Consider the following 12,538-nt stretch of genomic DNA (forward strand, 5'->3'; position numbering starts at 1 on the left):
GTCCCTCCCAGTTGGGGACCAACTTTCCATCTGTTCCTTCTTGGTGGCTGTCACCCGCCAAAGCACACGGTCACCAACATTGAATTTCTGCGGCTTCACATGCTTGTTATATTGTCTCTACAACCTCCTATGATACTCTTCCAATCTGATGCGCGTGGTGTCCCTCCTTTCCTCTGTAAGGTTCAGCTCCCTAGCCAATAATGCCTCATTAACTCCTGCTTCAATAGTTATGGTTCTAGCTGTCGCGACTACCATTTCCACCGAAATCACTGCCTCCACTCCATAAGCCATTGCGAATGGTGATTCTCTAGTAGAGGTCCACGGTCGTGCGTTATGCGTAAAGTACCTGGTGTAACTCCTCTGCCCAAGATCCTTTGCGGTCCTCCAAATTTTTCTTTAGATTATCTATTATAGTTTTGTTCGAGGACTCTGCCTGCCCATTCCCCTCTGGATTGTAAGGGGCCGAGAACCCTTGCTTCACTCCGAATGCTTGGAGAAATGCTTTCACCTTCCCCCCTGTAAATTGGGTACCGTTATCCGCGATGATGGTGTGTGGGAGTCCAAACCTGCATATGATATTTTCCCATAGGAACTTCCTCACCTGTTGTAGAGCCATGCCCTTTACCCATTTTGTAAAATAATCTGTCGCGGCTAGCATAAACCTCCTTTTGCCGCTTGCCATGGGCAGGGGTCCGACGACATCTAACACCCACATAGCAAACGACCATGGGCTAAATACCTTGTGCAGGGGTTTAGCTGGCACATGTATTAGTGGTGCGAAGCTCTGGCATTTCCTACACCTCTTGACATATTCGGTTGCATCTCTCTTCATGTGAGGCCAAAAGTATACCTGTGATAGCAGCCGGTGAGCCGTTGTACTTCTGGCCAAATGGCTCCCACAATATCCTTCATGAATTTCCCCCAACACCTCTTGCACCTTCTGCAGTCCCAGACATTTCAATAGAGGTCCACTGACACTTCCCCGGTACAAATCCCCATCCAGCAAGGTGTATTTCTATAATATATGTTCTATCCTCCTCCTTTCTCGTTTGTCCTCTATCTCTATCCTCGAAAGGAAACTCTTGATGGGTTCCATCCATCCTGGCTCTTACTCAGTAGTTAGCCATACCCCTTCTTCCTCTGTGATACTCGATTTGCTCAGCACCCTGACTTTGATGGATCTACCTTCGGTCCCAGGGAATACCGCGGCAACATATACCAATGCATCGGCATGTCTATTCTCTCCCCTGCCTAGATGAGCAAAACTGATCTTTTCAAATTTGTCTACCCTTCTCCGTAATACCTCCAAATACTTTGCCATCCTAGGACATCAAGCCGCGAACCCTCCGTTAACCTGATATATTACCAAGTTCGAATCTAAATACACTATTAGCTCTCTCACACCCAGATCCCTGGCCAAGTCCAAACCTGCTATCACTGCTTCATATTTAGATTCATTGTTTGACGCGGCAAAACCCAGCTTCATTGATAACTCTAGGCGCGTATTCTCTGGTGTGACCAACACCACCCCAATTCCATTCCCTGTATCGGTAGTAGACCCATCTGCAAAGACTCTCTATCCGTTCTGCATGTCCCAAGGATCCAGAAGGTCGTGGTTTTGGTCCACTTCATGTTCCATAATCATCTCCTCCCCCCAGGTGGGGTCCTCGACCAAAAACTCGACCAAGAATTCAGCCATAGCTTGTGCCTTCTCTGCGGTCCTGGCTTGATACTCAATGTCATAAAAACTCAGCATCACCGCCCATTTCAACATTCTCCTTGATTTCTCTGCCTTCAGGGCCTGTTTAAGCGGAAAGTTGGTCACCACTACCACCGAGTGAGCATCAAAATAAGGTTTCAATTTCAACACAGCAAAGATCAAAGCCAAGGCAAACTTCTCAATTCTACTGTATCTTGTTTCGGCGTCTAACATCGTCTTGCTCTGGAAGTACACCAGCCTCTTTGCCTTGTCCACTACCCTTATCAGCACTGAACTAATTGCATACTCTGATACCCCTAAATACAAATATAGCTTCTCCCCCTGCTCTGGGCGCAACAAGATCGGGGCCTTTCCCAAATACTCTTTTAACTCCTGGAAAGCCTTTTCCCATGTCGCGGTCCACTGAAAGTCGGTCCTTTTCCTCAAGAGTAGGTACAAAGGTCGACACTTATCCAAGGACTTCGATATGAATCTATTGAGAGTTGCAACCCACCCAGCCAACCTTTGAACCTCTTTCACATTCCGCGGAGACGGCATTTCCAATAGTGCCCTTATCTAGTCCGAGTTTGCTTCTATTCCGCGGTATGTGACAATGTATCCCAAAAACTTTCCAGATGTCACCCCAAACGTACACTTCTCTAGGTTAAGCATCAGTTTGTGTCTTCGCAGTATAGAGAATGTTTCACTTAGCCCCGCCAGATGCTCCTCCTCGGTCATACTCTTCTCCACCATGTCATCTATATAAATTTCCATTCCCTTTCTAATTTTGCTTTCGAACATCTTCTCCCCCACTCTCTGAAAAGTTTCCCCGGCATTCTTTAGCCCAAAAGGCATTCTGGTATAACAGTACGTTCCCCCCTCCACTATGAAGGCAGTCTTCTCTTGGCCAGGGTCATACATCACCACCTGATTGTAGCCCATTGATGCGTCCATGAACGAGAAAATCTTGAATTCCACGGTTCGGTCCACCAACTTATCTATCCATGGCATAGGGTAGCAATCCTTCAGGCACTCCTTGTTGACGTCCGTAAAATCAACACACATTCTTACTTTCTCGTTCTTTTTGGGGTCCGCTACTATGTTTGACATCCATTCAGTAAACTTGCATTCGCGGATGATGCCAGCATCTTTCAACTTCTTCACTTCCTCTCGAATTCCTTGTGCGTACTGTGGTTTCACGCCCCTCATCTTCTGCTGGACTGGTCGGGCCCCTTCCCATATATGTAATATGTGACAATCAAACTCTTGATCCAATCCCGCCAAGTCCTCAATTGTCCATGCAAACACATCACTGTTCTCAGTTAACAAGGCAATCAACTTCATTTTCCAATCCTCCGACAAATTGGTCCATACATTCACAAACTTATCCTCCTCCGCAACCCCTATATTCACGACCTCAATCTTATCCATCATCTTTTCCCCGACGAGCAACTCTTTCTCGCCGGCCACGGTCTGTAACTGCTATGCTAGCTTGTCACCCTTTTCCGACGCCTCTTTATCTGATGCGCGGACCAACCCTTTCGCTGTCACCTAGTGGATGTTTTGTGCCGTAACCTGATCACCCCTTATCTCATACATTCCCCCATTAGTCGGAAAGCGGATCACTTGGTAATAAGTAGATGGGATGGCCTTCATCTCGTGAATCCATTTTCTTTCCAAGATCGCGTTGCATTGCGAGTTGGTATCTACTATCATAAAACAGGTAAAAACCGTCATCGGCCCTGCGGTCACCGGTAGTACCAATTCACCTAATGGCTCCGTCATGCTACCGTTGAAGCCGAATAAGTTAGTTTGAGGGGGCTTCATCTACTTCCCTTCAATGCCCATCTCTTCCATCGCACCCTTGAATAACAAATCCACTGAGCTTCCGCAGTCTATCAGGACCCTTTTCACCATGTAATTACCCATCGCTATTGTGATCACCAGTGCATCCTCGTGAGGAAATATCACTGACTCCAGATCCTTCGGGGTGAACTCTATCCTGTCCTTTCCCTTGTCGGCCCCTGGAACTTGCGGACCACCCAGAACCTCATTTATCTGCTGCAGACTGGCTATCCTCCTCACCTTATCTCTATGGGAGTTCCTTCTCAGCATTTCTCCACTGAAAATAATATTAATCGTGCCCAGGATCCTAGCCGCGGTAGGAACCTTTTCGGCCGGTTGCACTTCCTTGATGAACTCCTTCAACTTCCCTCTCTTAATCATTCTTTCTACTAACCATTGCAACGTAAAACATTCATTGGTGGCATGATTCCTGACCTGATGATATGCACAAAATGGCTTCCCTTCTATTTCCCTGGGTGTGTTCCGCAGGGCTTCATAATACTACTGCCCCTTGATTAATGGCAACATTTCTTCCAACGGTTTGTTCAGCGGTGTTAGCTCTATTTCACAATAAGGCTTTCTCTCCCTGTATTCTCTTCTGGCTTGATCCCTGCCTCATTCCGCTTTCTGCGACTCCCCTTTGTAGGTTCCCCCCTCTCGTTTTGCGGTCCTTTCTCGGTCTCTCCGATCCTCCACTCCCACAACTTGCACTGACTTCTCAGCCTTCTTGTGTTCCTCACTATTTCTCTGCAAAATGTCCTCATATCTTATGTATCTCTCTACCTTCAGATACAAAGCATGTAATGTAGTAACCTCAATCTTAGACACAGACTCATGGACTCTGGTTCCCTGTTTCAATCCATGCTGGAACACAATGACCGCGGTACGCTCATCCAGATTTTCCACTCATAGCATCTCTTCCTTAAATCTGCACAAGAAATCCCTAAGTGTCTCGGTGGGCTTCTGCTTAACATTAAAGAGATCCGCGACATCTACTTCCCTCTTTTTCTGATGGATGAAGTGATTTACGAAGGCCTGCTCCAGCACCTCAAACCTTTGTATACTCCGCGACTCCAACCGATAATACCAGTCCGACGCTCCCCCTTTCAGACTGGCAAGAAACATCATACAGCGGAGCGCGCCCATCATACTTTCCTTCTTGCCATAGTGGCATCTGCTACCTAAAGTGATGTAAATGATCCGCCGGATCTCCTTTCCCGTCGTATCTCTTGAACCGTGGTTGCGTGAACCTCTTGGGTACCTCGAAATTCCAGATTGAATCAGCCAGTGGGTTTTGATTCAAGCTGGCCACCACCTTCTTTGTGATGCCTTGCTTTTCCTTTTCCACCTCGCGGTTCGCCTCTCTGTCCCGTTCAATCATTGCCTGTACCATTTCCATGGTGATACCTCCTGCATTGTTCACTCCTGGTTTATAAGGAGGTTCCTCGCCTTGCCCCTCCATTTCACTACCCTCAAGTGCTTCTGTTCCCGCTCCCCCCTGAGTGGTTTCCCTTTCTCTCCTCAACTAATTATTCTCCTCTCTAAGCCTCCCTATCTCTTCTTGAAGCAACTTGGTCGCTTCCGCCACCGTATCCTCGACCTCCTCCTCATCCATTTCTTTATTCTGAATACTCAATGCTTCCTCCTCGATGGCTTCAACCCTCACCCTTTTGGGCCTCCCTTTCCCTCTTCTTCTTCCTCTTCCCCTCCTTCTCTTAGCTCCAGTAGCCATACTCTACACTCTCTCTTTCCTTAACAGATCGTGGACCAACTCGTCCCCACAGATGGCGCCAAATATGTCAACCACAAATATCCCTAATTGTTTCCTCTCTCTCTCTCTCTCTCTCTCTCTCTCTCTCTCTCTCTCTCTCTCTCTCTCTTTCTTCTCTTTTTCTTTTTCTTTCCTCTTTTTTCTCTTTCACTGTTCCTTTTTATATCCTCTTTCCCCCTCTTTCCATCTGTTGATCTGCCTTCCATCCCTCGGTCAACTCCCTCACACCTGTCCATTTAGGGTTCTGCGGCCCTGCTCCTGTACCTATCATTCCTTATTTCTTATATTGGCTTTGGTTGGACCCTGACACCCCCTGGGTCACTTGTCCTTATGCAGCCCACACTCTTCTAGGGTTCCGCGGACTTGCTTCGGTGTTTCGCGTTTTCCTCTCCTTATTCTACCTCGGACCCGAAGACATGCCATCTCATTGGTCCTAAAATAGGCTGATACAGGTTAGTTCAATGCAGTTCCATTCAGTATATGATTTCCCATTAATTTAATCTTTTAGGGTTAGTTTAATGCAATTACATACAGTTTCCGATTTCCCGACAATTATTTTTTATGTTAGTTTGATATATTTGCATCCAAGTTTTGATTTCCCGTTAATTATTCTTTGAGGTTAGTTTAATGCAATTGTATCCATATTCCGATTTTCTATTAATTACTTTTTAAGAATAGTTTAATGTTTGCATTTGCATCCAATTTCCGATCTCCCGTTAAATATTATTTGAGATTAGTTCGATGCATTTGCATCCAGTTTTCAGTTCCCCATTAATTGTTCTTTGAAGTTAGTTTCATTCAGTATTATATATATTTTAAAATATTTGTCATTATTACTTTGTCGTTATTATTATTATTATTATTATTATTATTATTATTATTATTATTATTAGTATTATTAGTATTATTATTAGTATTATTATTATTATTATTATTATTATGTGATGTTATTTTTTGTATAATTTAATTTTCCACATGTAATTCCGCCGAATATATATATGTATATAATTACATTATAGTGTTGAAAAATTATAAATTGATAAATTTAATTGGAATATGTCGTAATTATTATGGCCAGAATTATGATTTTTGGAATTTTTAATTATGAATAAATGTCTAAATCTCACAGTGGATGACGCATCAAATCGAAATGATTTTAGGAAAATTATTTTTGGTGGAAACTATTGTTTTTAACAATTTAGTTTTTTGTCTCATTTTTTTTCGTAATTAGCTATATTGTTTAGGAAAAGTTGAAAACTCTGTGAAACTCTATATGAGATTGTTTTTTCGCAATTAACTATAATGTTTAGGAAAAGTTAGAGACTCTGTGAAACTCTAGATGGGATTGTTTCGTTATTTATATCATATTTTTGAGTTTATAAAAAATTGGAGTCTCTACTAGTGCTCCAAAAAATAGATTGGAGAGGGTATAGCTATAATATATATCTAAAGACAAAGATAAATATTTGTTTCCTATTTTATCTCCTACTTTTTCTTAATTAGCCATGACATGTGGACACTCTAAAAACGCTTCCTCAATTAAAGAGGGTAGAGCTATATATATATATATATATATATATATATATATATATATATATATATATATATATATATATGTTTGTCTAGAGTGCCGCTCTTATCTCACTCTTCTCCTCAGCCGTCCGATCTCGCCCTCAAGATCTGAAGATCTAATTCACTGATAAAACCAATATTTCAAAATTTCACGGTATTTCAAAATTAAAAAAAATGAAAATAACAAAAAACACGAAATTGGGTTCTCTCTCTCTCTCTCTCTCTCTCTCTCTCTCTCTCTCTCTCTCTCCTTCTTCTTCTCCAGTTTGAACCAAGCTTCTGGATTAAGGTATTTTTCTACTTTTAATTCGCTTTGATTTGTTATTTAATTAGCTTGGATTCGTTTGAAATAAACCTATTAAACTTTATTCTTGGATGTTGTTTATATTGTTGTTTAAAACGCGAAATTGGGTATGAACTAACCTAGTAAACTTTATTCTTGGATGTTGTTTATATTGTTGTTTAAAACACGAAATTGGGTATGAACTTAGACAAGTAAACAAGTTTAAAACGCTTGGTTCAACTGTTTATGAACTTAGACAAGTAAACAAGTATGAATTGGGTATGGAATTGTTTATATTGTTGTTTAAAACGCGAAACTTGGAAGTAAACAAGTTTCTGTATTGGAAGTAAACTTTGCTTTAATGGTATTTTCGTTGCCGTATTCTTCATGCCATATTCTTCATGCTTTAATGGTATTTAAGTAGCTTTGAATGGTATTTAATTAGCTTGAACTATGTGAATGGTTCATTAATTAGCTTGAACTTTGAACTCGCTGTCATTATTCTTCATGCCGTGATCTCGTCGAGTTTTGAACTCGTCGTATTCTTCATGCCGTGATTCTCGCGAGTTTTGAACTCGCCATATTTCTTCATGTCGATTCTCGAGTTTTGGACTCGCTAGAGTTTTGGACTCTGCTAGAGCTTTGAACTCTGTCAGAGCTTTGAACTCTATCAGAGTTTTGAACTCTGTCGTATTCTTCATGCCGTATTATGTCAGAGTTTTGAACTCTGTTAGAGCTTTGAACTCGCCGAGTTCGGTGAACTCGCCGAGCTTTGAACTCGTCATATTCTTCATGCCATATTCAGTCAGAGTTTTGAACTCTATCAGAGCTTTGAACTCTGTCATATTCTTCATGCCGATTCGTCGAAGTTTTGAACTCGCCGAGTTTTGAACTCGTCAGATTCTTCATGCCATATTCTCGTGAGTTTTGAACTCTCGCCGTAATTCAGATGAACTAGCATATTCGGTGAACTCGGTCAGAGTTTTGAATTCTGTCAGAGTTCGGTGAACTCTATCAGAGTTTTGAACTAGCATATTCGGTGAACTCTGTCAAAGTTCGGTGAATTAGCATATTCGGTGAACTCTGTCAGAGTTTTGAACTAGCATATTCGATGAATTCTGTCAGAGTTTTGAACTCTGTCAGAGTTTTGAACTCTGTCAGAGTTTTGAACTAGCATATTTGGTGAACTCTGTCAGAGTTTTGACCATGTCTGCAGAAAGAGAAAGGGTATATTGTCTTCTTCTCGGCTTAAACCCTTTTAAGTTTCTTGTTTAACGCTTAAGACAGAACGATGTGAGCGTCATTATTTTGGAAGACTGGTTTCACCTCCACTTTCAACAAGTAATTGGTAACTCTGTGATTGTATTTTATTATTATTGAATATGCTGATTGTATCATAGTATTTTTAACATGTGGGAGGATTCATCATTGAACTAGATCTAGACTTGCTTGTTATTGTTACTGACATTTGTATTCTTTTGTTTCTCGCTCTAATATTATCCTTGAGGCAATGGCAAGAAGAAGCAAATGGATGCTTGATATCGTATTAAAGAGCATAATGGACGGAGCTGGCCTTCTTATGACTATAACTGTCTCGGTTTCGACTAATAAGATCTTATACAGCTATAATCAGAACACTCCTTAAACAACAGTACTGTGATAGATACAAGTTGAAAGAAGAAGGGGGTGCACTCCATTTTGGGTGGGAGGACAAGATCTTGATAGTTGCATCGGCATGGAGATAGATGAGTGACTGGAAGTATTTATGTAATTGTCGAGTGTTTGTTTTCCCATAATGTGTATATCTTTGTGCATCATTGGATGCACGATGATTAGGATTTAGATATAAAACAGAATTATGGATCTTATACCGTCTTGAACCAGTTCTTCTTAAACTGCCTGTAATTAAAAGGGTTGAATACTTCAGTACATCATTTGGTAACCAACTTTGTATCACAGTTTGGAGTGTATTTTTAACAACAAACTCAAAATATGGACGACATATGGAATATTTGCTAAAACCAAACTTCGTAGTCACGCTGCTAAACTACAATCAGATTTACACTTGAGCTGCCCATCACCATTTGGTTTTTTGTGTAAATGGCTTAATACCCAATGGCCTTACAGATTATCCTTACAATTTTGCAGATTGGAACTAAATTTCCGAGTTTAGTTGCTTACTTGCTTTAATACTGAGCTATGGAGGTCTTAATGCCAAACCAAGTAGAAGTCCACCATCATTTAAGTATTCAATCTCCTCCATTATTGAAAATCAAAATTCCCAATAACAAATGAAGGATCTAAGGAAATGCAGCCTTCAGTACAAGAGCTAATTAAGGCATTGTTACAATCAAGTATCACAAAAAATGAATCATATTCATTCTTGAAAATGTCAAAACTATACAAATTATGGGATCAAAAGTTTGAAAATCAAATAGGTGATACAAAGGGAGCATTGTCATGACTAATTGGAGTTCTCAAAAGTGGATTCCATCTATCAAATACTATCCGTCCTCCTCTGCCAATCCTTCCACAAAATCAGATAATTGGACTGGCATACCATTACGAACTTGGAGGACTCAATGGTGGTTTGATTCCTGCAGCAGCCAATTTTTGTGGATCTAACGGTCTTGTAAACGGTAAATTCTGCACAAAAGCCGGTTGAGGTGGAAGCCGAGTGATTGTCATATCATCTGAATCAGGATAATCATCATCCTCGATCGATGAACCTATAGTATAAGAATAAGGTGGAAAGCCAAACCCAAAACCATCTTCCATAAACTGAGTATCTTGTTTGTACTTCATTTGAACCCACAGAATACTAACTTCACTCTCTAATAACTCTCTTTTCTTCTCTTCCCTCTTAATCAATGCCTCTATCACTGTCTTAGTCTGATCCAAATTACACCTAATTTGACGAAGCCTGTCAAATGACAACACATTGTTTTCCCTCCTCTGCATTCTTCTTGTATGTAACCGATGAACTTTCTCCCTAGGACAAAACACATTATAAGGATTAGTATCATTAACAGGCGGTGGGGGTTGCAATCGACGAAGAATAGGCTTTTGCCACCTTTCTCTCTTATCTCTCCAATACCTAAAAATCGATTGAAAACACTATAACTTATCGACTCAAACTGCATAACCTCAAATGCAAAGATCCATCTCAAATAAAACAGGTATCGGCGAACTAAGAGTAGGTGTTATAACACCCGCTCTCTCCCTCGTCTTATGATCCATAACCTCTAACCTAAACAATACCCCTTCAAACTCTTCCGGTGTGAGTAAATTCTTATTATTTTTCGCTTCGTTTTCAATATACTCCTCTTCATACCAATCTTCATCCTCATTATCAAGATCATACGCAACAAACTCCCCAATCTCCGAACGAGCTCCACGGCCACCTAAATAAGAATTCGGTTGATTAAATGTACATAAATAATCTCTTTCATAAGTATCTACAATATCATATCGAGGTGTAGGTATTTCTGCAACAGCTTTCTTAGTGGGAATTCGATGTACCTCATGCTTTCAAGAGCAATTTTCTGGATACCAAGATTAGAATCCTGAACTCTCTCAACATAAAGTTCCAATTGTTGCTTCAATTCCAAATCCTCATCAGACTACATATTCAAAAAAAAAAAAAAAAAAAAAATACACCATAAATTATTAAAGGCAGTAAAAAAAAAAAAATAAAAATAGGGTTTTAAATTTGAAGGTTTTACCAAGTCGTCATCTTCATTATTATTCTTGTCATCTTTCTTCTTCGGGTCTTTAGCTGGTACTTTAACAGAAGAAATATCTCTCTTCTCTTCAGTTGCCCCTCCTTCATTACTTGGATCTATCGCCATCTGATTATTAGTTTAAGACAACTGTAAAAACACCAGCAGCTTCTAGTAGATAGCTTAAATTTGCAAACCGATTTGTTTGAATAATTTATGAATTTGTTTGAAGGGTTTGGGTTTTGGAGAAGAAGAAGAAAACGAGATGAGTTTTCTTCTCAAATTTCGCGTTTTTCCTTTTTTTTCGTTTTTTTGTTTTTGAAATAACACGAAATTTTGAAATATCGGAAATTTTGGGTGAATTAGATCATCAGATCTTGAGGTTGGATCGGACGGCTGAGAAGAAGTGTGAGATAAGAGTGGCAGTATAGCCAAACCGATATATATATATATATATATATATATATATATACATATATATAAAGATGAATTCATTGAAAGGAAGTGATTCATTATTAGTTTGGAATCTAAAAAGACTAATGCTTGACTTGAGTGTATCCTATCATCAACCACCCCACTACTAATTATTAACATGGGGATGTTAATAATTATATGTTATTATGATTTAAATTTATACGTATAATTGTTGATGAGTTTCCTATATATGTTATTTTGTAATATATATATATTACAAAATAACATATATAGGAAACTCATCAACAATTATACGTATAAATTTAAATCATAATAACATATATTATATATATATATATATATAGCCCGGCTCCTAAAAGGACCTTAAATAAGTACCAAATCTAAAACACCCACAACTTCACCTACAAAATGATTTAAACCCTAATCTTTTGTGCATATGATCTACTAACTATAAAGAACATCTCTACAAAAATTCAACTCGTTTGATATCCTCTAACTTAGATAAAATTGTTTTCCACTTTTGAATATATATATAAAGGTCCATAAATGTCTAGTTTTTGCATTCATCTTTTGCCAGTGTTAAAAATTGTCAAACGAGTTGAATTTTTGTAGAGATGTTCTTTATGGTTAGTAGATCATATGCACAAAAGATTAGGGTTTAAATCATTTTGTAGGTGAAATTGTGGGTGTTTTAGATTTGGTACTTATTTAAGGTCCTTTTAGGAGCCGGGCTGTATATATATATATGAGTTCATTGAAAGGAAGTGATTCATTGTTAGTTTGGAATCTAAAAAGACAAATGATTGAGTGTATCCTATCATCAACCACCCCACTACTAATTATTAACATGGGGATGTTAATAATTATATGTTATTTTGATTTAAATTTATACGTATAATTGTTGATGAGTTTCCTATATATGTTATTTTGTAATATTGTGTATAACATCCAGATACAATCAAAAGTGTAAACTTTTTAGTGATCTATACTTGTAAATTTCTGCTTTTGCTTTTATCAATTTCTTAATCTTAGCATATATATCCATGCTCATTTGGATGATTATTAATCCTTCTTATTCTTTACGATTTCTATATATACTATATAATCAACACATAACACAACAATAGTTCAAGCAAACTAGATCAGCACAATACTGGGGTGGATAAGAAGCTGCAGAACTTGAAAGCTAAAAATAGGGTGGAAGCTGCAGA

At 39.3% G+C, this 12,538-nt stretch overlaps 1 protein-coding gene and 1 pseudogene across 2 annotated transcripts; both read right to left on the reverse strand.

Annotated features, from left to right (window-relative positions):
- Positions 1-3,526: 3,526 nt before the first annotated feature.
- On the reverse strand, positions 3,527-3,925 carry LOC147508533 (uncharacterized). Its single transcript, XM_086597242.1, has one exon. It carries the CDS (start codon positions 3,923-3,925, stop codon positions 3,527-3,529), a length of 399 nt encoding a protein of 132 aa, XP_086453368.1.
- A 5,675-nt stretch (positions 3,926-9,600) lies between these two features.
- LOC147508534 (enhancer of polycomb-like protein 1) lies at positions 9,601-11,021 on the reverse strand (annotated as a pseudogene). The gene is made up of 3 exons (XR_015215748.1): positions 10,896-11,021; positions 10,743-10,793; positions 9,601-10,698 (listed from the first exon to the last, which is right to left on the reverse strand). The product of XR_015215748.1 is annotated as an enhancer of polycomb-like protein 1 (transcript).
- Positions 11,022-12,538: the final 1,517 nt, after the last annotated feature.

This window comes from Coptis chinensis, chromosome 3, assembly GCF_015680905.1.
Source record: "Coptis chinensis isolate HL-2020 chromosome 3, ASM1568090v1, whole genome shotgun sequence".
Classification (NCBI taxonomy): Eukaryota; Viridiplantae; Streptophyta; class Magnoliopsida; order Ranunculales; family Ranunculaceae; genus Coptis; species Coptis chinensis.